The following is a 23,902-nucleotide window of genomic DNA, read 5'->3' as shown; positions in this document are numbered from 1 at the left end:
AGTTCACACAAAAAGTGAAACCATTCCAAAACCCCTGTTCCTCACCGGCTCCCGTGCATGTGCCCAACTCATTACCCCAGAGCACAGTTTCAAAACACAGAGACATAATCTGTTGAGTGTTTTGGAGCAGGAGTCAAAATTCACACTTCAACGGCTGCTACCGAACTGTCCTCCCACCGAGAGAGAGAGAGAGAGAGAGAGGGAGAGGGAGAGGGAGGGGTAGAGAGACACAGGAGAAGAGTGGGGAGAGCGGACAGGAGAGAGGGTGGGAGACAGAGAGAAGCAGCGGGGCAGGGGTCCGAGGGGGTGTGTGTTGTGCCTCCGTGGGCTGATCTCCGCTCCGCCGGGGGAACCCAGAGATGTTGAGCAGGAGTCTGTGGAGGTGTGACTTCACACCTCGGCTCCTCTCCTCTCCTCCTCCTCTTATAAAGGAGACTCTTGGAGCAGCTCCACTCACACTCGGCTCTCCACCGCACACACACACACACACAGACACACAGACACAGCCAGACCCATGGATATCTCTTCTGCCTCTCTGCTGGCCTGTGGCCTGGCCTACCGCTGGACGAGCCCCAGCCCCGGCGGCTCAGACTCCGACCTCTCCAGCCTCTCGTCCCCGGAGACCCACTCCCCGCTGGGCTACCTGGACTCCAGCTTCTCCCCTCCCCCCTCCTCCTCCTCCTCCTCCGACCCCCAGCCCCCGTCCCGCCGCTCGGCCCTGGATCCGGAACGCCGCCGCGCCGGCGCCGCCACACCGGGCTCGCCGGGCTCCGGGTCGCCCTCCTCCTCCTCCACCGGGAGCGTCCGCCGGCCCGCCCGCCGGGGCCGCGTGCGCAGCAAGCAGCGGGAGAGCGCCAGCGAGAAGGAGAAGATGAGGATGCGGGACCTGACCAAGGCGCTCCATCACCTGCGCTCCTTCCTGCCGGCCTCGGTGGCGCCGGCGGGACAGACGCTCACCAAGATCGAGACGCTGCGCCTCACCATCAGCTACATCGCCTACCTGTCGGCCCAGCTGGGCCCGGGACAGGGGGCTCTGTTTGAGGGCTCCCCCGGCGAGGTGTCCCCCCGCGAGGAGGAGGCCTCCTCCACGGACACCCTCCGGTACTTCCAGTCCCTCTGCTCCTCGGCCGCGGCCCAGTGGAGCGACCAGCAGGCCCCCGGGGGCCAGGGCCAGTACCAGACGCCGCTCCCCGTCCAGGCCGCCGCAGTGCACCCTGGGAACTGTAGTTACGGCATCGACGTCCACGGGTACAACAGTGGACAGTACGGAGGACAGTGCACGGCTGCGCCACAAGGGGGCGTGTTCGCCAACAACATGGAGATCAGCCTGCTGTCGCCGGGGGCAACACACCACTCCCACTGCCAGGTAAGAATCGGACCTGAAATGGTACAACTTGATGTTGTATGTTTCATTATTAGCCTCAACAGTTTGTCTTCTTCCACATTTGCCTAAATCTTCATTAAAGTAGTAATGTCTACAATATTCATTATATAATTAGTTGAAATTGTTTAATGTGTCATTTGTTAATGTTTATGAACTAATACAAGACATTAGGGGATAAACTTTTTTACATTTATTTGATGCTAATATTTGATATTAATTTTTATTATCTTCTCTATGTTTGCAGATGTCTGGTCCGCTCGTGGCAAGAGAGTACTGGGGTTGAACTGGTTCTCCACGTCCACCAGTAGGACCAGTTAACCCCGTCCCCCGTCCCCCAACACTCTACTGCCTGGCTAGCCTCAGCCACATTATTTATGATTGAATATATCTTATTGACTATGATATTTATTTAATAGGTATGAAATGTCTTTCACTGTAAATACTGTAATATGTGTATTATCTATTTTTTATAATTCTTTATACCACTATTTATAATAAAAATGATGAATAAAATATGTTGTTGTTGTTGTGTTTGACCACTGGCCCAACCAGCTGTGAGACATTATCTCCCAACACACACTCTCTCCAAAGTGTAAACAACTGCAACAGTTTCTCATCCAAACCGGATTTCAACACAATTCAATTCAATCTTATTTGTATAGCCCTTAATCACAGGTACAGTCTCAAAGGGCTTAACAGGCCGTATATTTATGACATCCCCTTGACCCTAGCTCCCCAGAGGGCAAGAAAAACCTCCCTCAATTAGCAAGGAAGAAATCTAGAGGAAGAACCCAGATTGGTGGAACCTCCTTCCAGGGTTGATCAGGAGTGCAATGGGTGCCATAATTGACGTACATATAGACATACATACATACATACATACATACATACATACATACATACATACATACATACATACATACATACATGCATACATACATGCATACATGCATACATGCATACATGCATACATGCATACATACATACATGCATACATACATACATACATACATACATACATACATACATACATACATACATACATACATACAGGACATTTTAAATCGGTGATGGGGTCGTTTAAATGTAAGAGAGAGTTCAGGGATTCACTTGTAGTCACTGTGATATGCCAGACGTCCAGGCGAAGTCCTTAATGACCGGTCATTAAGGAGCAATTAGGGGTTAGACAGTGCAGAGACATGTCATTAAGGGCCTGTTGGGGTTAGAAAAGGAATACAGATAACAAAGTAAGGGTTGGCCAGTGAATAGGCACAGGTATGAGTGTCTGTCATTTACATAATTATTATTAATTGATTCATAGTTTTAATGGAGCAGACTTTTGAACATAGTTGACTAAAATCCATTTATTTTTTAAAGTTCTTAGAGGAAGGAGGAGGATCTTGCAGTTTTCAAGTTAATATTGACGACAGACGGGAGCGAGGATGAGACAGATATTGTTAATTTACTCCATGTTTAAAAACCTTGAGGGAGGGAAACATTTTTTATTTTCTGGATTTAATCACATGGATGCTAGTGGGTTAGTTTTAGGGTTTTAGGGAGCCAACTTTATAGCGATGAATAAATGTTTTTAAGTTATTTTTATGGCAGAGGATAACTCAATAGTATAATTGATCAAAGTTGGTTCAAATATGGATAAATAAAATATGCATATGCTACTGGAAAATGACTGCTTGATTGCCAACTTTCACTTATGGTGACTATAATTACTTTTAATATTACTGTCTTATAGGATCACAACTCCAGTATTACATTCTCATCACTTTCTGACCCATTAAATTACATATAATTCTAGGTCTGATACTTGAGGTCGAATTGAAAGACATTGAACACAAACAAAGCTCTTGTCTTGAAATCGCTCAGAGGCCTTTGGGTGTCCACTATACCCACTCACTCCAGTATAGAAAACATCTTCACTGAAGATCAAGGAGACGAGGTGAAGACGCCATGTTTCGTAAGCAAGGGCTAGCCCGGGGCACCGCTGAGTCTAGACTTCGAATGAGTCTCACCTCCAGAGCTAATGAACTGCTACAAGCAGCTTAGCTTTGGCTCTGCGTATTAGCTCGGAGAATTAGCGCCCATTGTTTGCTTTAGCACATGGCTGCAGTTCATTTGATATGCTAATAGCGGCCTTACACACTAATGTGAGCTAATGTGCTGAGATCTTTCATCTGCGGGTGTCAGTGTGGTGGGATGAAAAGAAAACAGAGGAATGAGGGTCCATCACGAAGACACTTCCACTGGCGTGTGTGGATTAGGAAGAATTAGCTTTGGGAAAGCACTCATTAGTGTAATGAAACTTCCTCAGATACAATGCATTTCCCATTTCCTCAGATTGAATCATCTATTTTCTAAGGGGTTCTGATGTGTGAAACTTTTCCTTTTTATTCCTCTTGAAATTTATATGCTAAGAATAAAGTTGTGGAATAGGTGAGTGGTACATAAGAAGAATATCATATCCGTTTACAGGCTGTGTGTCTGAATGGTGGAAGCCAGAGACTGACGATGGTTTACTTCCTTATCTCTCTTCTGCTCTTTCGCGTTCCACTTTACAGAGTATGTTGGACATTCAAATATTAAAGTTGCCTTGATTTCAATTTGATACTCTTCCCCCCACCCCCCCCCCCCCAACCCACCAGGTCCATCAATGTCTACAGGGTGACAAACCCCCCCCCCCCCCCCTGACCAAAGCCTTATGAGTAAAGATTACAACTCAGTCAAGGCATAAGTGATGACAACATAGATACCATAACACTGGTTATCGTTTCTCGTCACCTGCGGTCCCTCTATTTACCGTTGTACCATTTATTCATCTCAGAAGACAGTTTCTCCCAAAGTGGTCAGCAGGTCGTTGCGGAGCAGGTAGAGGGCACCGCGCTCAGGATGCCTACAGGTAGACTCGGCCCTCAAACCCAGGACCTGTCAGCCCCACGCCCTACGGCCACTACACTATCCTCTAGAAGTATTCACTGTTTTATCACCAAAGTAGACCCCATAGCTGACCCCAGAGCCCTGGGAACGGACTCTGCCTCACCTGTCAGAGGTGACAGTGTCGTCATGGTAACACTTGGTGTTACAAACACAACAAACCAACGAGTGGATTTGAATGTCATTCGAATGCACGACAATGCATCATCCTTCAACCGGAGCAACAGTAAGGATAAGAAGCAGACACTGCCGTTGGTCATGGTTTGAAGATAGGGGATGTTCTTTGAAAAAACGTCAAGCTGCAGTGTAAACAACTTCCTGTCTTTGATGTCACTTCCTTCCCTTCATGAGCTCATAATGTGTGTAAATCCACTAATCAAATTCAATTAACACATTGATTCAACGTTTGAGAGGTTTAGCCTAATCCCCTGAGTTGTGTGAGTCTGTGTGTGTTTGTGTGTGGAGGGGCGTGTGTGTTTGTGTTTGTGTGTGTGTTTGTGTGTGTGTGTGTGTGTGTGTGTGTGTAGTTGTGTCTATGTGTGTTTGTGTGTGTGTATGTGTTCTCGTGTTTTTGTGTGTGTGTGTGTGTGTGTGTGTGTGTTTGTATTTGTGCAGTTCTGTGTATGTGCTTGTGTGTGTATGTGTGCCTGTGTGTGTGTGTGTGTGTATGTGCTTGTGTGTGTATGTGTGCCTGTGTGTGTGTGTGTGTGTGTGTGGGGGGGAGGGAGAGCGAGTGTTTAACACGCCCAGGAGGTGTTCACCAGGGATAATGAACCGGGGTGAAAAGTGACACGCACAGCTGTGGGAACTGCAGCCAGGGTGCGTCTCCACAGCCCCGACACCAGCCAATCAACACTCAGAACCCGCCTCCAACACAAAACCAGCCAATCACAACAGCCAAAACTCAGAATAAGCCAGCAAAATATGAGATGACTGAAAATGGCTTGGAATCGTAGCGAAATGAACACTGAAGTTGTATCTAGAGAAACATTTATTTATAATCATCAAACTTCCATGCATTTATTTGATAACCCCAAAAAAAAAGAGATTAGAAAACATGTTTGACCCATGAGCCACGAGCCCTGCAGGCCCACGGCGCCGGGGGGATGTTGACCGCTGAGGACACAGCTGTCGCCCAGCAGAGGAACGTGTCGAAATGTCGGAGGTGGGCGACTCCCAGTTCAGAGTTTGTCACCCTGTAGACATCGATGGAGCTGGTGGGTGGGGTGGGGGGGGTCCTGGTAGCAGACAGCTGCATGGCACACTTCTGCTGGGAAGTCAGAATGGGGCTGCGCTGGGGCTGGTCGTTGTGTTTACTAATGATGGCGTTTCCTGGCGGCTAGATAAGGAGCACTGAGCTGATAACATTTCAATGTACGCCATGATTTATATGTTTTCATACGTTTTTCACGTTTTCCCTCTCTTGCTGCCGCTAAACAATCAGACTGTAATCTGAGGTAACAACTACCAATAAAAGTGCTTCATCTTTACCTGGGTTACATAACTTTTGTTTTCTAGATAATCCAGCATGTTTCCCTCTAACCCAGAGGTGCTTGATCAAACACCCCATCTCTACCAAGCACGTTCTCCTGTCTCCGGTCCTGTCACTCAGTAGCTGCTTCCGTTTATGATTCCCTATGATCTGCTTCTGCTGCTCCTTCGGGGTACACCCATCCTATCCGCAGCTCCCGGGGGGGGGGGGGGGGGCGGTGTGAACGGGCCTCAGGAGATCCTCACACCTCACCATGGGAGAGAAGCTTTTCCCATGGACCCCCAGCCCGGGTGTCAGGCCTGCTCTGAGTGGTTCCCAGGAGCCGAGGTGACCGCCGTAGGTGCCACATCGCACCTCGGGGGCCTTATAGGGAAGGCCCTCGACTGCTGTTCCTCACAGAATCTCCTGCCTCCCTCCGCAGACACACTCACCGAGGAGAACCCTCTACCCACCGTCTTCTACTCCCACCAGCCACCAGCAGCAGCCATGGATGTGTCCTATTGCTCCGCTGCCCTGCTGCCAGAGATCCACAGCCAGCTCCCGTTTGACTACGAGGCCCTAATGGGCCCGGGCTGCTGGGCTCCGCCGGCCTGCGACCAGGCCTCCGACTCGGGATACTTCAGCGCCAGCGGCAGCAGCCTGTCGCCCACCTCCTCCGTGGACTCCTTCAGCTTCTCCCCGGCGCACCTTTCTGCTGCTGCGGCCGCTACTACTGCTGCTACCGCCGCCGCCATCGCCGGGCCGGAACCAGACGACTTGGACTGTCTGTTGTCCTCCCTGAACAGGCTGACGGGAGCTCCTCCCCCCCCGCCAGCGGCGGCGGCGGCCGTCTCGAGCTGCTCCACCAGAACCCAGCAGTGCGGCTCGTCCCCAGCCAAGGCCCCCGCCAGCTCCGCCGCCGCCTCCACCACCACCACCACCAGAAGGTCCTGGTCCCGGTTCCCCGGCCGGAAGAGGCAGACGGCCAGCGAGCGGGAGAAGATGAGGATGCGCGACCTGACCAAGTCGCTGAACTACCTGCGCTCCTTCCTGCCCGCCTCGGTGGCGCCGGCGGGGCAGACGCTGACCAAGATCGAGACGCTGCGCCTCACCATGCAGTACATCGCCCACCTGTCCGCCCAGCTGGGCCACGCCAGCCCGGAGGCCGCGCCCGAGGCCGTAGGTACCGCCGCGCCGCCGACGCAGCAGAACCTTCCGGCCTTCCAGCCAATGGTGGAGCAGCCTCTCGACGGCAGCTACGTCACGGAGGAACCCCTCCACCACCACCACCACCACCACTTCCGCCACGTCGTCATGGATACCATCAGCCATCAGCAGAACCAGGCCACAGAGCAACAGGTCCCTCTGCAGAATCACTATCAGGTACGGTCGTCTCCACGGTTACTGTTTTAACACTCATCGTTTCTGAATGGTTTAAAAAACGTCTTTTTTGAGATCACTGTGTGTCGATCGTTCTGCTGTTTGCTTGAAACTCACCTCCTGCCGTGTTCTTTCCTTCAGGGTTCCGGTTCGTTCTGCAGTCCCTTGTTTAACGGGCAGTACTGGACCTCAGCCGACCTCCTGCAGCAGAACATGTTCTCCTCTTGAGCTGGAGGCTGAATCCACAGCCCCACAACCCCAGCCACTGGACACTTTGTCTTCTACTGAAGGCCATGGACCATGTAGTCAACTGAAGATCTATTTATTTTAATGTATTTGTTCATATTTGTGTTTATGTATTTTTTTTATACCGATGGAGTAGAAAATAAAAACGAATAATTTATTATCATATTCCACGTTTCAGTGTGCGATCATTTATCTTTATGTATACTAAACAACACTTCTAAAGAGCTCAGATTAAACCTATTGTCGAGGTTTCAAGTTTGTTCTGGGCTGGAATAAGATAGTTATGAAACGTAAACCTAGGCTGGTTATCAGACGGTTCTGGATTATGAGATAGGAAGCTGGTTGCTAGTTGGTTTGTGAGTTGGTTTATAAGCGGGTTATAAGCTGGTTGTTCTCTCCCCAGTCCGAACAAGGTCAGACAGAGAGAGGGGGGGGGGGGGGGGGCATGCCAAGCAGGTGCTAAACAGGGAACACTTCCACACCCTGCCGCTAAAGGGAAGTCCTCCCCACCTCCCCGTTCAGCTGCTGGGCCACGTCATCACCCCCAAGGTAGAGAATCTGTCTGTCTCTGTATCAGTCTGCCTCTCTCTCTGAGTGAATGTCTGTCTGTCTGTCGCTCTCTCTCTGTCTGTCTCTCTCTTGATCCATGTCTGTCACTCGCTGTCTGTCTGTCTGTTCGATCTCTGTCTGTCGCTCACTCTCTCTGTCTCTCTCTCACTCTCGATCTGTGTCTGTCACTCGCTGTCTGTCTGTCAGTTCCCTCCATTTCTCTGACTGCCTTTCTCTATTTCGAGATTCAAAGGGCTTTATAGGTATGTAAAACTTCCATTTACATTGCAAAGCACAAAAAGTTTAATTAATTATTAATAGTATATAATAATGTATGATACATCATAATATATTATCTCTTCTCTCTCTTTGTTACTCTCTCTCCAAGGTAGAGAATCTGTCTGTCCGTCTGTCTATGAATCAGTCTGTCTCTCTCTGAGTGAATGTCTGTCTGTCTGTCTGTCTGTCTGTCTGTCTGTCTGTCTGTCTGTCTGTCTGTCTGTCTGTCTGTCTGTCTGTCTGTCTGTCTGTCTGTCTGTCTGTCTGTGTATCAGCCTGTCTCTGAATGTCTGAATGTCTGTCTGTCTGTCGCTCTCTTTCCGTCTCTCTCTCTCAAAAAGTTTAATTAATTATTAATAGTATGTAATAATATATGATATAATATCATAATATATGATCTCCTCTCTCTCTTGGTTACTGTGTGTGTCCATTCCTCTCTACCACTCTGTAAACAACCTCAGGTGTTTTTGGGACCAACAGGGGGGCCCTTTATGGCAGACATTTGGCCCCCAGGAGCCGCTCTGTTTACAGCCGAGGCTGATGTACCTCGGAGTGGTGAGGACACACCGGGATGAGAGTCAGGACAGAGTGACTCAAAAGAGTTGAGCTGGTGAAGAGGAAATGTGCGCTGGCCTGATAGAGAGGAAATGTACAGAAACACACCGTTTTCCTCCATAAAATAATTTTGATACAATTTGTATAAACATTTACAAACATTATTTTTACCATTTTGCTAAAAAATATTTCACATTTCACTGACAATAAAATCATTAAATTTATATCACAAAATATACAAAATACAAAATTAATCTTGTGTATAGTTATCAAGTGTTAGGGTTTCATTAGCTGCTTTGTTTTGTACTGAAAACAGAACATTATATTACACTTTCCTATTTTTTTACTTTATACGACTTTTATCAGAAATAGTGACATAGCAAATATATATATCTATATATATATGTTATTATATTATTAATAGTAAAGTGCTCTCACTGATTTCATTGATCTACGTGGCTAGCATTAGTACAATTCCCCGGATAATTGGACAAGAATTAACACCAATTCAACTGAAAACGATTGATGGCTTCCCAATGGATCCACCACAGGGCAGAAGACAACACCAACTGTGGTGAGATTAAGGTTGAGGTTTTGGTTTAGCTTCCTCTGTGAACCAAGAAAGGATCTGGTCCTTGTGGCTCGACACCCACTTGATGTTGACCCGGGTTCGCTCCAGAGCCTGATGGAAGTCGGGGAACCGCGGGTTGCTCTCGACCACCTTCTCGAAGCGCAGCAGCTGGGAGGAGAAACGCCAGAAAGAGAGCTTTGCTCAGCGTCGAGTGTTAACGGACACATGGAGGCCAGCACAGCCACAGGCAGAACGGTTAAAAAGCACATAAAGATATATAATATATATATGTATATAATATAATATATAGCGAATATACAATTGTCAATGTTCAGTTATTTTTGATATGTCAAGGCCGTTCTAAACACTAAGTAGTAAAAAATGAATACAACGAGCAGCAACTACACCAGTGGTGTGTGTACCAGAAAACTAAAGGATAGTTATTTTAAAGTATATATCATTGGGTGCACTGTGCATGTAAAAAAATGGACTTTGTTTTTAAAGGTGCTATGCTAATAAAGTTAGATTATTGGTATGTATTGCACACAGACTATCATTGGCCTACATGAACATATCATACAGAAGACTAAAACACCACAAGCCATGCTGTTGATATTGATAACCGATTCATGTTACCCTAAAATACTACGGTAGGGCTTGAGCTTCACCTCTTTGTACTCAAACTCGCTGGCAAAGCGTCTGGTGACACTGTAGAGAAGCGATTCGAAGGAGATGGAGCCATTTCCATAGCTGGAGAACAGAATCAACATGTAATCAATTACCAATATAAACAATCCTACAATGCTTCTGAGTATTACATTTTTCCTAATCAATGTTTGATCCTTTATGGCACCAAGTCTTTTTATTCGTCTTAAATGTGTTTACATTGTATAACTGTTTCAATTGTATTTAAAAAATCATCATTATCATTGTTACTTTTCAAAACGGAAATTACTTTTTTTATTGACATTTATACATGATTTAAATAGGAATTTTCGAGTTCAGTTTCATGTGCCCAGCCCTCGTCTACCGTGGGATTCGAACCGTCAACCCTCAAGCCCGAGCTCCACCACTCACTCATTAAACAGATAGTTCCAGTTTGCCCGGACAAAGTCCCACACCAGCGGCTGACCCACGACGTTCGCCGCGATAGAGTTGATCACATACGAGGCGTCCTGCTTGCGGATTCTCTCCGAGTCCAAACAGTACTCCAGATACCTGGCGGACAGGGAGGTCAGGGGTCAAACTACGATCAAAGACCATGGATTCCTTCGGCACATGCTATCATATGCTTTTTAATCCTCTAAAAATAAATAAACATGAAGGGTCTGACAGAGAGACAGCCACACCCCCCACATTGTCAAAGAATAAATAATAATTGTATACATTATATTATAATGATACAATAGTGGATTGATATTTTATTGATGAATCTAAAACTTAGACAACTGCATTAGTCAAACTTTTGGTAACACTTTATAATAAGGTGACAGAATAAATAGCAAACTAGTCATTACCTAACCCTTTGTTAATATTTGTTAATGTTACTAAAATATCTATTTGGCACAAGGTAATCGTTTTTTCATCATTGATTAAATAATAGTTGTTTGCAAAACCCTAACCCTAACCCTAACACGCGACCCTAACCCTAACCAGCGACACACGACCCTAACCCTAACCCTAACACATGGCCCTAACCCTAACACACGACCCTAACCCTAACCAGCGACACACGGCCCTAACCCTAACCCTGACACACGGCCCTAACCCTAACCCTGACACACGACCCTAACCCTAACTGACACACACGGCCCTAACCCTAACCCTGACACACGTGACACGACCCTAACCCTAACTGACACACGACCCTAACCCTAACCCTGACACACGGCCCAAACCCTAGCCATAGCACACGGCCCTAACCCTAACCCTAGCCATAGCACACGGCCCTAACCCTAACCAGCGACACTCTGCGGTCAGCGAAAAATAACAATTAACTTGTGCAAAAAATATATTTTAGAAACAATTAACAAATATTAACAAAGGGTTAGGTAATGACTAGTTTACTATTTATCATGGCACCTTATCCTAAAGTGTTACCCAACATTTTCCCCACTCTCCAAGTGAAACATCTACCCAGCGCTTCAACACAACACGGGGGCGTCCGCTGCCCCCAGACCCCCGCCGGCCCCCCCCCAGACCCCCGCCGGCCCCCCACCTGGTGAGGATCCAGGGCTGCTTGCTGCAGGCCATGGCCCACAGCAGCTTCTCGGCCTCCGATGCCACGCTGGCGTTCTTGTACATGCTCCAGGCGAAGTCCCACTCCCGCTGCCCGCCCGCTGCGAGGCCGTTGCAGTACACTGTGGAGCGCAGGTTGGGGCTGATCCTGGGGAGAGAGACACCGCGTCAGGGAGGCAGTCCAGATACAGAGGAGACAGTGTGTTGTGTGTTATCAGAATCAGAATCAGAATCAGATTCAGAATCAGAATCAGAATCAGAATCAGAAAGGATTTAATTGCCAAGAAGGGTTTTACACCAACCAGGAATTTGGCTTGGTGATTAAGGTGCATAGATACATCCCATTATACATGGGATTTAGCAGGTTGTGTGTTAAACATGGGATTTAGCAGGTTGTGTGTTAAACATTTGATTTAGCAGGTTGTGTGTTAAACATTTGATTTAGCAGGTTGTGTGTTAAACATTTGATTTAGCAGGTTGTGTGTTATACATTTGATTTAGCATGTTGTGTGTTATACATGGGATTTAGCAGGTTGTGTGTTAAACATTTGATGTAGCAGGTTGTGTGTTAAAAATTTGATTTAGCAAGTTGTGTGTTAAACATTTGATTTAGCATGTTGTATTATACATTTGATTTAGGATGCTGTGTTATACATTTGATGAAGCATGTTGTGTTTTATACATGTGATAAAGCCTGATGTATGTTAAACATTTGATTCAGCATGTTGTGTGTTATACAAGGGATTTAGCATGTTGTGTGTTAACATACGGATTGTTAGAAGGGTTTTTCATCCAGGCATTGAACAAGTTATAGGTGAGGTCTTCACAGGCTTTCAGACCATTCTTACATGCCAGCTGGATGGCTACCACCTGGTTGTACCTACACACAAACACACACGCACACACACACACACACACACACACACACACACACACACACACACACACACACACACACACACACACACACACACACACACACACACACACACACACACCATCAAAAATCGAATTTTAATCAGGCAGATGTTAATCCATATTATTTATTTTGGCTAAACAATAATAAATCAAATCATTAAAACATTGTAAATTCAAATGTCTTCCAATACTGTCTACCAATCGTTTTTGGTCGACAACAACAGAGTTGTCATATTATGGATTATAATCGGATTCTCATTCAAATCGAAAGGAAAGCAAACAGCAAGATATTAATAATGTCATCTTTAGGAATAGTAGATTACCAATGAAGGAGAGACTTGTTTACACATAAGAAAACGAGGTTGAAGCGGATGTGCAGAGAAAGCCGTCTTACTGGTCGGTGTGCTTGTCTGGGATTTTAGTCCAGTTTGCGGTGATATCTTTGAAGTGGTTGAACAGAGGTTCCACCTGTTTCACCATGTACGCCTGAAGACACGAAAATAATAAAAAAAGAATGCCATCGACATCAACCAAATACATGGACATGTCGCTCATGGTTAACAGAAACCGAAGACACTTAATAAGGATAAAAAATAAAATAACACACGAGTAAAAATACGCAAGGAAATATCAACAACAAATCAGAACAATTAAAGCATACAAATGTAGAGAGAGAAAGGGGAGGAAGAGAGGTTTGTTAGAAGGTATATTATTACAATGCATTTTCAGAGACGCTGACAGGTCGGTGCGGTCATATGCAACCAGTCCAGAAGACATCTGCACTGATTGAGTTCAGAAGAATTGAGTTCAGGAGACTTAGGTCACCGATCGATGGGGGCAGGGGGAGAACTCGTAGGGGTCAGAGGGCAGCAGGTGTGCTCACCTGCATGGGGCCGTACAGGGGGCTGCGGTCGAACATGAGGAAGTAGTAGTTGAGGTTGTTGCTGACGGTCAACCAGGGCGTGTACTCTGTCTCCCTCACCAGGTACTTGGTGGTTCTCAGAGCCAGCGTGAAGTTCACCAGCTTGGACCTGAGAAGAGGACCACTCATTACCCTGAAAGACCACCGTTAAATAATGTCTCTGACTCCGAAGGACGATCACCAAAAAACGATTTCTTAACTCGAAAGACCACCACTACTTCTTCACCTGAAAGACCACCACAAAAAAAACACTTAGCCCTTCATTAATGGACCACCATGGAAGTGGGATCTCATTACCCCAATGAGGGATAATTAAAAATATAAACAAAATACTTTTAACCTGTTGTATTTGTTGTATAATTCACAGTGCTGTAAGACTCTGTGGCTATAACATGTCCACAAAATATATTTTATTTTATGCTTTTGTACAACTGGACTGGACGTGTAGGTGGTAGAAATGCAAACGATGATCTCGTTGCGCCTACAAGACCACCCTTACCTGGCAAGATTGAAGGCATCAGAGATGAGCTGAGCTCTGTTGATCTCAGGGATTTCCTGGAGGAGAAACAACAAGAAGGTTTTCTCCTGTCCTAGAATTGAAGGGCTGATTATGGACCACGCAGACGCTTCAACGCAGTCGTGAATCTTATGGTTCTGCGTCGGGTTTAAGTAAACGGACCGATCACAGCCCTCGCTGCTTTGACGCCTTGACGGAAGGACAACATTTTTGGGGGTCACACGTCAAGGCCCTTGCGGTGGACGCAAGGAGGGTCTGCATGGACGTAAGGGGTACGTAAGCCTTGAGTTGCGTGAATCTGTGACCCTAATCAGCCCTTAAGACTGGGCGTCGTGCACCGGGGTTTGACCTCTTTGATTCCGACTACCTGGTGGTTGGTGTCCAGCTGGGCGAGGAGTCGCTCCCAGTTCTCCTGGTCGTAGTTGACCCTGTAGAAGCCGCTCGTCCTCAGGTTGACCAGCAGCCAGTCCGCCCCGCCGATGGTCATGTTAGAGTTGGTGGCTGGAGGGAAGGAGCCGGGGGAGAAGATTAAGGCAGATAACAGGTTTCTAAAATAAAAAAACGTAATAATTGTAGATTGGCGGACCATTTATCAGCAGCAGTTTGAAGTATTAACAAAGGAGTACCAAAGTATAAAGTGAAGTGAAATCAGCATTTATAAGAACCTTGATATATAGGGGGCGTGGCTTGGCGTTGGCTGCTAACAAGTGGGAGGGGCAGTCCACTTCCGGTGACGGACGCAGCTGTGAGTGGTGAGCTTAATGAGCGCAACTATAAGTACTATAAATGTGTTGCGCGCTAACCCCATAGTGAGACTGTGTTCAGACTACAGTAACTCAGTAGTTCAGGAGGTAGAGCGGATCGACTTGTAACCGGAAGGTTTCTAGTTCGATCCCAACTCCTCTTAGCTGAGCTTCCCTGACTAACTGACCCTAGCTGCTCCCGAGCAGCTGGTGTCAACGTGTGTGGTTGATACCGCCGTCGGTGTGTGAATGTCTGTATGAATGTTGGCAGGTTGCTTCGTACAAAAGAAGCGACTTGCCCTAAAATTTATTATGATATTATTATAAAGACAAAGGAAAAGGATGCTCACAGTGGCTGTGTTACTTACCTTCTTTAGTGGTTAGCCACAGAGGACTCTGCTTAACTCCTGTCTTCATCCAGGAAATAGGAACAATCCATTCATAGCTGAAAACATCAGAACATATAGCCATCCATCCAGACGCAATGTAAGGTTGAACAACATTAGGTGCAAGTACTAGTGGGAGCAGTACCAGTGGTAGTAGCAGTAGTAGTACTATAGCCGTAGTAGCAGTAGTATAACTTGTAGTAGTAGTAGTAGTAGTAGTAGTGAAGGTATCCGTACTTGAAGGGGGAGGGCCTGTCCATCTCAGCCTCGGGGTCGATGAGGAAGTGCTTCTGGCTGAGGCGCCCGGTCCTGGTATCCACGGTAACTACCGGGTACCCCATCTGCAGGACCCATCGGTTCATGATGTCCTCGACGGACGTGGGCAGCCCCAGGCCAGGGGACGCCTCGTCTACTGCCTGGGGGGGCCAGAAACCGAAGGGTGAGGGTCAGAGGGGGCGTGGCCTCCTGTTAAGCGACACCCCCGAGGGGGCGGGGCCAGCAGACTGAAAGCAGGCTACGGTTCTCACCACTTGCAGGTGTTTCCAGAGGTCTGTGCAGATGGTACTGTTGTACTTGTGCTCCTCGAGGTACGTCTGTGGAGCGGTTAAGACAAGAAGGTACATTCTTACACAGAGGCAGTTTCAGCGTGAAGGATTTTGGTGTCCCGAAGGCAATTTGGATGTCATTGACTTATTGCACTGTGTGCATTTTTATTTGTGTGTGCGTGTGTGTGTGTGTGTGTGTGTGTGTGTGTGTGTGTGTGTGTGTGTGTGTGTGTGTGTGTGTGTGTGTGTGTGTGTGTGTGTGTGTGTGTGTGTGTGTGTGTGTGTGTGTGTGTGTGTGTGTACTCACTCTCAGACCCTGGGTGAAGACCTCTTCTGTGATGCTGTCTGACAGCATCCTAAGGACCGCAGCTCCCTGCAAGCACACACAGTATTGACCCCCTCTCGCACACACACACACACACACACACACACACACACACACACACACACACACACACACACACACACACACACACACACACACACCATATCCACACACACTCACTCAAAAACAGCATCATATCCACACACACACACACACACACACACACACACACACACACACACACACACACACACACACACACACACACACACACACACACACACACACACACACACACACAGCATCATAAACAAACACACACACAACACAGCATCATAACCACACACACTTATTTATACACGTTTGCATACTTTCTTTACAGGTGTGCCCGTGTCATTCTTGTCTCCAGGGCCCCGTTTCCCGATATCGATGGATCTTCGCTCGTAAGATGGTTCGAAAGAGGGATTTTTCGAACCATCGATAATTTCTTTGGAGCGTTTCCCGAAACTCCTCTTAACGTGAACGCGCATTCGCTGCACTCAAGACGATCTTAGGATTGTACCTGTCCACTGACATGGTGCTGAAACGGGCTATGACGCAGGGGGAGACGCAGGAATGTCGGAGGAAAATGGGGTTAAAAAGGGTTAAAATATCTCCCCATCAAGGCCAACCGCAGAGGAGCCTACGAAAATAATAGATTGCAATAATATGAATGCTAAAGATATTAAAACACAATTGATTAAGCCTAGGCCGACATATATAGCAGTCCTAATCCTGAGCGCACGATCGGGAGGTGGAAGTTGCGCTTTAGATGCCTTCACAAGTCCAGCGGAGGGCTCCAGTTTTCGCCGGCCAAGTCATGCGCTGTGATATGTGTGACAGCTATGTTGCACAACATTGCAGCTAAGGCTGGGGTAGCTTTGGTTGAACCGGAGGACATTGAGGACGATGACGACGAGGAAGATCGGTGTGAGGACGGCCTCCCTCATAACTACGCGGCTGGTTTTCATGCACGTCGAAGAGTGATTGAGACTTTTTTTTAACCCCCTCCACCCTCCCACATGTCACTAAACATTCCCGTCAACGTGACCAATCCCCACCATATCCCAGCCTTTTGCCTGCTCCTTTGCTTGTTTTTTATAAAAAAATATAATATTTTTTTTTATAATTTTATTTTTTACATTATTTTATGCTACGTTTTATGAGTAGCCTCTGTCAGTCTGCACAAATCCCCCCCACTTTCTCTCACACATTTTAAGTGTACGATGCTCTTACGACCCACTCTGCGATCCACTTAGGCTAAAGATGCTTTCGGGAAACGAGGCCCAGGTTAGTGAGCTACCTTGCTGTAGGTGATGGTGTCAAACAGATGTCTGATCTGTTGGGGCTTCTGGACCTCCCCCTCCTCACAGGAGAGGGGGTGGGAGGTGGGGACATCATCCTCCTGCATCACCCCGTGGATTTCGAACACCACCATCAGGTCATTCTGGAGACACACAAACACACACACACACACACACACAAACACACACACACACACACACACACACACACACACACACACACACACACACACACACACACACACACACACACACACACACACACACACACACACACACACACACACACACACACATATAGAATAACATGAGAGTAACAAATACAGAGTACGAGTCAGGAGCGATTATTATTATTCATCTGACATTATTCATTGTTTTATTGTAGATCTGTTCGTATTCACATCGGGGTTATATTGCAATTAGTTTGTGTTTAGTTGTGGATCATTTCCTGTTTGTTGTCTTCCCACAAACACACAAACAAACACAAACACAAACACACACACAAACACACAAACATGCACACCATCATAATACACACATCACAACAAACACATAATACACACACACCCACAATCACATCATCACAACAACGGAACACACACACACACACACACACACACACACACACACACACACACACACACACACACACACACACACACACACACACACACAGAAACACTGTGTTAGGACGGAGTGTGTCGAGGTAAACAGAGTGAGAGTTGAGTCTCAACAGGACTCACTAATTTCCACGTGGGTTCCGCGGAGTCGGCTCCCAGGTAGGAGACGTATGTTGCAAAGCCCTCGTTCAGCCACAGGTCGTTCCACCATCTCATCGTCACCAGGTTCCCAAACCACTGAGGAGGACATGGAGGAGGAGACGAAGGAGAAGAAGGTGATATGCCTGGTCTTGAGCTCACACACGTCTGTATGATAGTTGCTCTCGATCCAGGGGTTGAAATGTACAGTGGGCGGCACCTCTCTCCGTCAGTAGCCAATCAGCGACGTGTTGGACTTCAACAAGGTGTTGAGATGTTTGGAGGATTTCTTAATCCATTTAATTTTTTTTATAATTTCAAAGGATTATATAAATGATTTTAATATTTTGCAGCATTTCCCGCTTTAAGTACATTACCATTTATGTGCTGTTTGAACACCTCGAACTACATCCATGGATGAGTGAGGGGCGCCGAGAAGGGGGGGTAAAGGAGACGGATTCTAGGGGCCCATGATGGAGGGGGGGCCCAGAGAGGCCCCTAATGATGATGAAATTATAATACAGAAAAAATAATGACACTAAGTTTTCAAGGGGCCCAAAATCCCTAGCGGCGCCCCTGAGTGGTAGGCCTACCATGTGAGCAAGCTCATGGGAGATAACCGTGGCGACATACTCCTTGTCCTCGATGGAGGAGAAGGCGGGGTTGTACAGCAGGGCCGACTCCCGGTATGTGATCAGGCCCCAGTTCTCCATGGCGCCAGCGGAGAAGTCCGGCAGCGCAATCTGGTCTGTATGCAGGACAGGGGATTACCCACAGCGCAAAAGGAAACAAACCAGTCCCCAAAACGATCTGCGATAGTCGCGCGTTTAACCTGATTTTGTGAGGGGGTATGTTTGGTTGTAGTAGTTCTGGAAGTAGCTCAGGATCGGTCCCGTTTTTTCCAAGGCGTAATCTCCTTGGCCTTCCAGTATGGCCTGCTTGCGAGCCCAGATTCTGATCTGGTTGTGAAAGAAACGCATAACCTGAGAAACATTTAGTAAGTCGGGGGTACCAGCAGAGGGCGACAAAGGGTCAGATCATATGTTGTTCGAGGCAATTCTGGTTTATGTGTCCGCATGATGTGAGTAAATGTCTGTAGGGACCGTCATGCTCCTCCAGATAGGTTTCACAAGACTAAACGTATTGTTCTTCTGTTAAAGAATGTCTATCTGTGGAAATGAGATGAAGTGAAAAAAGAAGAAGAAAAAAAACATAACAGGACTACATCATCCATCACAGAGAATAAAATCCAGTTTTGACTCGAAGGTTCTTGATTTCAACCCCAGCGTCTGCAGTCAATCCTTGAGCAAGAGGCTGACCCCTACCGGCTTACTCATGAGTTGTGTTACTGTATTTCTCCATTAATGCTCCATAACTCAATAGCAGTGACTGTAATTTCGACATTAGTCTCATTCTCTTAGTAATGCAACGCATAATCAGTTGTCTTCTGTTACCAGGACTGGTGCTCCCGGTGCTGAGCTGATGAAACCTAATTCACAGACAACAAACGCCAGCAGGTAGGTGGACATCATCTCCGTTGAATGGAAGCGCGTCATCGTTAAATTTCTTCCCTCGATGGTGACGTTGATGGGGTCTGAGAGGGGTACGAGAAGGAGGAGCATGCTTAGACAGTCAAGTGGATGAAATCTATAACATTACATTCACATTTACATTTAGCAGACGCTTTTATCCAAAGCGACTGTTACACAGTTCATATACATATTTCCACACCGACGGGGGAGTCAACTAGGCACCAACTAGTGCTAGGCGACAGCCAACTAGTCAAGAGCAGTTTGGGTGAGGTGTCTTGCTCAGGGTCACCTCAACACTCAAGGAGGTTGGAGCCGGGGATCGAACTAGCAACCTTCCAGTTACAAGTCAACCCCTCTCGACCTCCTGAGCCCACCCTCTCAATAGCTGAGCCATTAAAACATGCTCGCTTGTGTGTCTTGCCGTGTCACAGCAGGAGTTCAGGAGTCTAAACAACAATATCAAAAATAAACAGCCGATCCCTGGGGGCCATGGCTGTGTCAGCCCTCTCTGCCTCTCCAGCCCTGCCCAGAGTCTTCCCGACCCCATCAGCCTTCAGCTACCCACAGCTGTCCTCCTCACCGCTATGCCCTCCATTTGGTTGATCATTTGTTTTGCTCATTTTCATTTACATTCAGGGCATTTAGCAGACACTTTTATCCAAAGCGACATACAATAAGTAAAATTGTTCAGAAGAAAGAGAAAAAATATCGGCTGTCGGTACAGTAAGGATGTTCATAGAACCAAGTGCCAAGCACTTGGAATTGTAAGGTTAACCCATTCCCTGTATACAACAGCAATAGCTAGGATAAGATGCTAGAAAATGCTACGTACTATTTTTAAGTGCCAGGACGTACAACATACAATAAGTGCATACATTAAGTGCAAGTATGTACAACATACAATCAATGCGTACATTTATTACCAGGACGTACAGCATAAAGTAAATGCGTAAGAGGGGTGTGGGGGTGTCTTCCGTTTTCCATCTTTGTTCAGACGCCTGAATGGATGGAGTCTACCTGTCTGTCGGCACTGTAGGCAAAAGTCTCAATCACGGTTTGTCATAAAGGGGTAATGTGACATGATCGCTCAAGTCTGCATTTGGTTCATATTCTGCTTCCAGAATCCTTCTTACAATTACAATTAGGGCGTTTAGCAGACGCTTTTATCCAAAGCGACTTACATCGGTTAATACACACATTGACACACCGACGGCAGAGTCAACCATGCAAGGAGACAGCCAGCTCGTCTGGAGCAGTTAGGGTTAAGTGTCTTGCTCAGGGACACATCAACACTCAGCTAGGAGGAGCTGGGGATCGAACTAGCAACCACAGTTACAAGACAACTGCTCTACCTCCTGAGCTAAGCCGACCCAGTTACCATAGTGATGGTAACTAGTGTTTGAATTGCATGCCCCCTCACTCAGACTAGGTGACACAAAGTCACAAAGACTTGGAGAAGTCAAAGCAATAAGATTTGGTTAGTGTGCATAATGTGCATACTATGTGAGAAAGAAGGAACAAACAAGGCTTTAAAAACAGTCCATTTCCATTCCAGGTTGTCTGTTGAGCACAGTGGCGAGACAGAAAGCTATAACAGGCGAACCACATACTCAAGATGAGCCCTGACGAGGAGGAACTGTTTTTTGGAGAATTCTATAAACAACATGCGGCAGTGGGGTCGTAAATCAGGGCAGAGCTCTGGAAGACGTGTGTCAGTTGGAGCTGTCAGTTGAAGAAGCTTGGTGGCTTCCTGTCGTGGTTTCCAGTGTTTGAATGGTACGATGTTTTCTAGTGACGGTTGAGGTTGTGACTGCAACTGACTGTGGTTTGACTGTAAAAATGTGTGTGAAGAAACAAACCTAGAAATGAATAAGATTTGATGACGTAATGAGACTCATAAGGTAAATTAATGGAGGTTACAACCAAGATGATTAACAGCCAAGACAGACATATGTTTGGTTTTAATGTTTAGCCCCCTGATTATTTTAAGTTTTTTTTTGAAGGAGGCATCTGCCTTGACCTGAGCCCACAGTCTTGTCTTTGAGTCGGTAGTCTTGTGGTTGTGTGTGTGCTGAAAGAACACGTGAGGTTTGGTGAGAGGGCTGCAACTACCGTAGTTGATGGAGTTGGACAGAGCCACGGTCTCCAGCGGGTGAATCATTGTCAGGTCGAAGACGGCCTTCATGGCGGGCTCGTCGAAGCAGGGGAACGCCTTCCGGGCGTCAGTGGGCTGCATTTGTGTGGTGGCCAGGATTCTGTCCAGAACACAGAACATAGAACACAATCAGAGATACCAGAGGTCAGAGATACCATCCGGGTGGTGGCAAGGATTCTGTCCAGAACACAGCATACAGTCAGAGAGACCAGACGTCAAACTTACTATCTGGGTGGTGGCCCAGGATTCTGTCCAAAACCCAGATCACGGAACACAGTCAGAGACACCAGAGGTCAGAGATACCATCTGTGTGGTGCCACTCTGCCCATAACAGCAAGACCAGAGCAGTCAGAGATATCAGCGTTCAGAGATACCAGTCAGATAACAGCAGTCACACATACAGCAGTAAGAGATGCTAAACTAGCATATATACCAGTACTAGCCAGAGATACCAGTAGGGAGATACCAGTAGTCATAGATACCAGCAGGTATCAGTACTAGCCAGAGATACCAGTAGACATATATATACCAGCAGATACCAGTACTAGTCTTAGATAGCTGCAGAAATAGATTTATTTCACTTGTATTGTTTGTTTGTTGTTATCTGTGGTTTTACTGTCTGTGAACCAGGTTTTCAGTGTTGCACAAGAACCTGCGTGCGATCATGCCGTTGTGTGTTCTGCTGCCAATCCCACCCACTCACGGATGGATGTACTTTTTTCCAGAAGGTCCTAATGAGTCAGAAAGGCCACCTAAGGACTTCTCTTTGAGGGTGCGGAAGACATGCGATAAAGTTTAAAGAATTACTTTTAATTAATTAAACGTAATGCTTTAAAGAGCAGGTATTATAATCCCAGAACCCCAACCCATCTGGGATTAATAAAGTGCTTGGTTTAACATCTTGCACACAAACAACACAGACCAACAGCTTTGTTCCTCACTTTGTCTAGTTTACACTTTTAGCAAACAAGTAAATGTAACAAAGAAATATAAATCCTCTTTTGACCGGACTTCTGAAACTCTGTATCTGCTGGCCGATGTTTCACAGGGGAGAAGATTACAAGGACAAAAAATATTTGACTTGCTCATCAGAAGAAGAGTTTTTCAACTGGAGAGAACCGAACTAAACCGAACAAACCGCGTTACCGCTGCTTCAGATTGTTATGTGTGCGTGCGGGCGACCTTACTTCTCCACTCCGTTCTCCTTGTACTTGCTCCTGTAGAACCCGGCCAGGTCGTCGGCCAGCTCGCCCACAAACTCTGTATGCAGCAGGTAAGACCGCCCCGCCTCTAGCCTCCCCTCCAGCTGAACCACCAGGTAATCCGTCGTCAACTCCAACCAGGTGGTCTTGATGGCCGGCGCGGTGGCCCCCAGAGCCATGAGCTGGGCCTCGTGTCCCTGGAGGAGGGTGAAATTGAGCCGGTTGGAGTGGATGAGGATGAGGTCGGTGTCCTTCAAGCAGACGAACCGCACGGTGGAGTTGCCCGTGAAGATGAAGAGGCCCCGCCCGTCTGGCTCCAGCCGGGGCCACAGGGTGATGGCGTAGTGCACGGGGGCCAGGGTGTCCGGGAGCCGGTACTGCTGCCAGGGAACCGGAGGGCCAGGGCTGGAGCTCGGGCTGGGGAAGGAGGAGTCTGCGGTGGTGGTGGCGGCGGCGGGGGAGGTTGGCGACGGCTCAAGGTCCTTGGTCTTCTCCTTGGCGTAGAGGACCGACAGAGCGATGATGGAGGCAAGAGCCCCCACTGAGACCAGGGCGAGGGCGAGGGCCAGCGCCCTGCTGATGTAGAATCCTGCTGCCATGGGTGAACCTCCGTGGCGGCGGTGCGAGGAGAGAGAGGCGGAGGGGGGAGTGCATGAGTTTTTATTGCTGAGCGCCTGAGCCACCGAGGAGGAGCTGTGAGGCCAAGGCTGAGGCGGGGCCAACAGCATGAGGGTTCGGGACCATGGCTGGAACAGTCTGCTGAGATAAGAGAACTATCGGTGAACTTTACACCTCTTGAGGCCATGTCCGACTGACGTCCTTGGAGATCCTGCTAGGGTGTTGCCGTTGGCTCAGGATGCGAAACGCCGCAGCATTGGAAACATCTGGTATTAAACATCTGGCATGAATATGTTGTGTGCATTGGAGCGTTGTTCTG

General features: G+C 47.3%; 2 protein-coding genes across 5 annotated transcripts; one reads left to right on the top strand and one right to left on the bottom strand.

Moving 5' to 3' along the window:
* Window positions 1-6,059: 6,059 nt before the first annotated feature.
* Window positions 6,060-7,409, top strand: LOC115558908 (zinc-finger homeodomain protein 7-like). The gene is made up of 2 exons (XM_030377460.1): window positions 6,060-7,184; window positions 7,323-7,409. The coding sequence occupies exons 1-2, from the start codon at window positions 6,096-6,098 to the stop codon at window positions 7,407-7,409; spliced, it is 1,176 nt and encodes a 391-aa protein (XP_030233320.1). The 5' UTR covers window positions 6,060-6,095.
* LOC115558482 (aminopeptidase N) lies at window positions 6,926-23,868 on the bottom strand. 4 transcript variants are annotated; one of them, XR_003979335.1, is made up of 23 exons: window positions 22,951-23,868; window positions 21,721-21,863; window positions 19,531-19,670; window positions 18,909-19,035; window positions 18,670-18,824; window positions 18,062-18,175; window positions 17,318-17,461; window positions 15,958-16,023; window positions 15,633-15,698; window positions 15,343-15,521; window positions 15,088-15,164; window positions 14,344-14,477; window positions 13,959-14,014; window positions 13,421-13,568; window positions 12,932-13,023; window positions 12,389-12,499; window positions 11,600-11,767; window positions 10,459-10,599; window positions 10,050-10,131; window positions 9,464-9,549; window positions 8,802-8,888; window positions 7,299-7,382; window positions 6,926-7,177 (listed from the first exon to the last, which is right to left on the bottom strand). XR_003979335.1 is itself a non-coding variant. In XM_030376649.1 (22 exons), the coding sequence occupies exons 1-21, from the start codon at window positions 23,691-23,693 to the stop codon at window positions 8,849-8,851; spliced, it is 3,012 nt and encodes a 1,003-aa protein (XP_030232509.1). In that variant the 5' UTR covers window positions 23,694-23,868; the 3' UTR covers window positions 6,926-7,382; window positions 8,802-8,848. The 4 variants fall into 4 exon arrangements, 2 of the variants coding, with proteins under 2 accessions (XP_030232509.1, XP_030232508.1); XR_003979336.1 differs by having other exon boundaries at window positions 6,926-7,166; XM_030376649.1 differs by having other exon boundaries at window positions 6,926-7,382.
* Between the last annotated feature and the right edge of the window lie 34 nt (window positions 23,869-23,902).

The sequence above is a fragment of the Gadus morhua genome, chromosome 14, assembly GCF_902167405.1.
Source record: "Gadus morhua chromosome 14, gadMor3.0, whole genome shotgun sequence".
Classification (NCBI taxonomy): Eukaryota; Metazoa; Chordata; class Actinopteri; order Gadiformes; family Gadidae; genus Gadus; species Gadus morhua.
This window is presented reverse-complemented; position numbering and strand designations above follow the sequence as displayed.